At 33.3% G+C, this 1701-nt stretch overlaps 1 protein-coding gene across 1 annotated transcript; it reads right to left on the minus strand.

Annotated features, from left to right (window-relative positions):
- Positions 1–5: 5 nt before the first annotated feature.
- NAEGRDRAFT_82358 (uncharacterized protein) lies at positions 6–996 on the minus strand (the record flags this gene model as incomplete). Its single annotated transcript, XM_002668383.1, has 1 exon — positions 6–996. A coding segment is annotated over exon 1 (891 nt), but the record flags the coding sequence as incomplete, so codon positions are not given.
- Positions 997–1701: the final 705 nt, after the last annotated feature.

Raw genomic sequence — 1701 nt, forward strand, 5'->3', positions numbered from 1 at the left:
CACACCAGTAACTGTACTGGAAGTTAAATTCAATCCAGCAACAAACAATAATTGATTCACAACTGCCAAAGCTCCACACCAAGCCAATTGTTTTGATTGTTTGAAACTTGGCAATCTGGCCAAAACAAACGAAGGTATCACTGCCTTATCATTATAGAATATAGAATAAATCCATCCCCAATATTTGCTTCCATAAATAGATGGATACTTTTTCCTAAATGCAAATGCTCGATTAATAAGTTTAGTTTCTGATTTAAATTTGAATTTTCTATCCACAAATAACATGATTGGAAAGAGTGAAATAACCAAAACAACTCCTCTAAAGAAGGAAAATATAATTGGATTATAAATCTTCAAGCCATAGGGCGAGAGAATGAGAAATCCAGAAAATAATGTCAAATTGGTCCAAATCATCAAGTGTGCAATAACATTACCAGTTAGGAAATTCCAAATTCTTAATGGAATTGAAGTTGGTTTCTTATTGTTCCCTCCAACAACACCATTTTCAATATTATTATTATCCATTATATTATCTTGTTCTTCATCAATACTCATTGAATCGATTGTCGGGCCAGAATGTATAGAGGCTAACAAATCATGATGAGCAAAACCCGACGGTGAAGAAGGTGAAATTATTTGACTATTTCCTTCATCATTATTAATACCAATAGTACTACCATTATTATTACTATTAATATTATAACCGTCGTTACTCGAATGAAATGGGAAACTCGATGAAAAAGAGTGAGGTAAATGATCATTTTCCAACTCTCCATTATCCACCTCCTCTTCTTCTAATAAATTAACATTACTACTCGTATAGTAAATTTCCTCATCCAATTCTTCTGCTTCTTCATAATTCATCAACCTCCGAATATTCTTCTTTTGTTGCTGCATCAAGTAGTTATTATTATTTAATTATTTAACTATCCAATTCACCACAGATTTTGTGAGAGCCAATTATGTCTCGAGTCGAGGCAATTTAGGTGAATTTTTTGAACAAGACAAATTGAGGACTCCTTTGAATTTCCTCTACCGGACCAATATAATATTGCGTCCTTCATTATTCTTAAAGAATATTCATAGTGGAGTCCATTAGTATGCAATTTTGGCTTCGATTCTGGGAGGTGGAAGTGAAATATTTTTTTCAAACTTGATTATACCTTAGTGCAAAGCTGTAGAACCGATTGAGAGAGTTGGTAAATGGAAACGGGTAAATGTCATACGATCGTACATTTACTTTCGTATGACTAGATTGACCTGGAATATTCGAAACTGTTAAATAACCAAACAATTTAGCAGATCTACAGTAGTCAGGAGTGAGGCAAAGAGATTAAATAAAGTAGAACGAAATATTAAAAAACAACCCTTACTGAAAAAAGTAAGGAAACAAAAACCAATCATGGCCTTTGAATATTTTCTTGTCATCCTAGAAATGAACAATTGCAACTTTCGAGGAGATTAAAACAGCAGATATCAGGTTAACAAATCCTCATGTCAAAGGGCCAAACGTCACATCGGCATCAGCTGTCCATAAAATAAAATTTAATTAAAAAAAAGAAGCCCAACAATAATATTAAAACGCGTTGTACTCCGTGTGTGTCTGCAACAACAACATCATCATTAACAACAACAATAACAATTTGTGGACAATTTGTGTGATCAACACATTGAAGAAAACATTGCGCGCCTTTTTTGCAA

Source organism: Naegleria gruberi (genome assembly GCF_000004985.1).
Source record: "Naegleria gruberi genomic scaffold NAEGRscaffold_247, whole genome shotgun sequence".
In the NCBI taxonomy this organism is placed as follows: Eukaryota; Heterolobosea; class Eutetramitea; order Acrasida; family Naegleriidae; genus Naegleria; species Naegleria gruberi.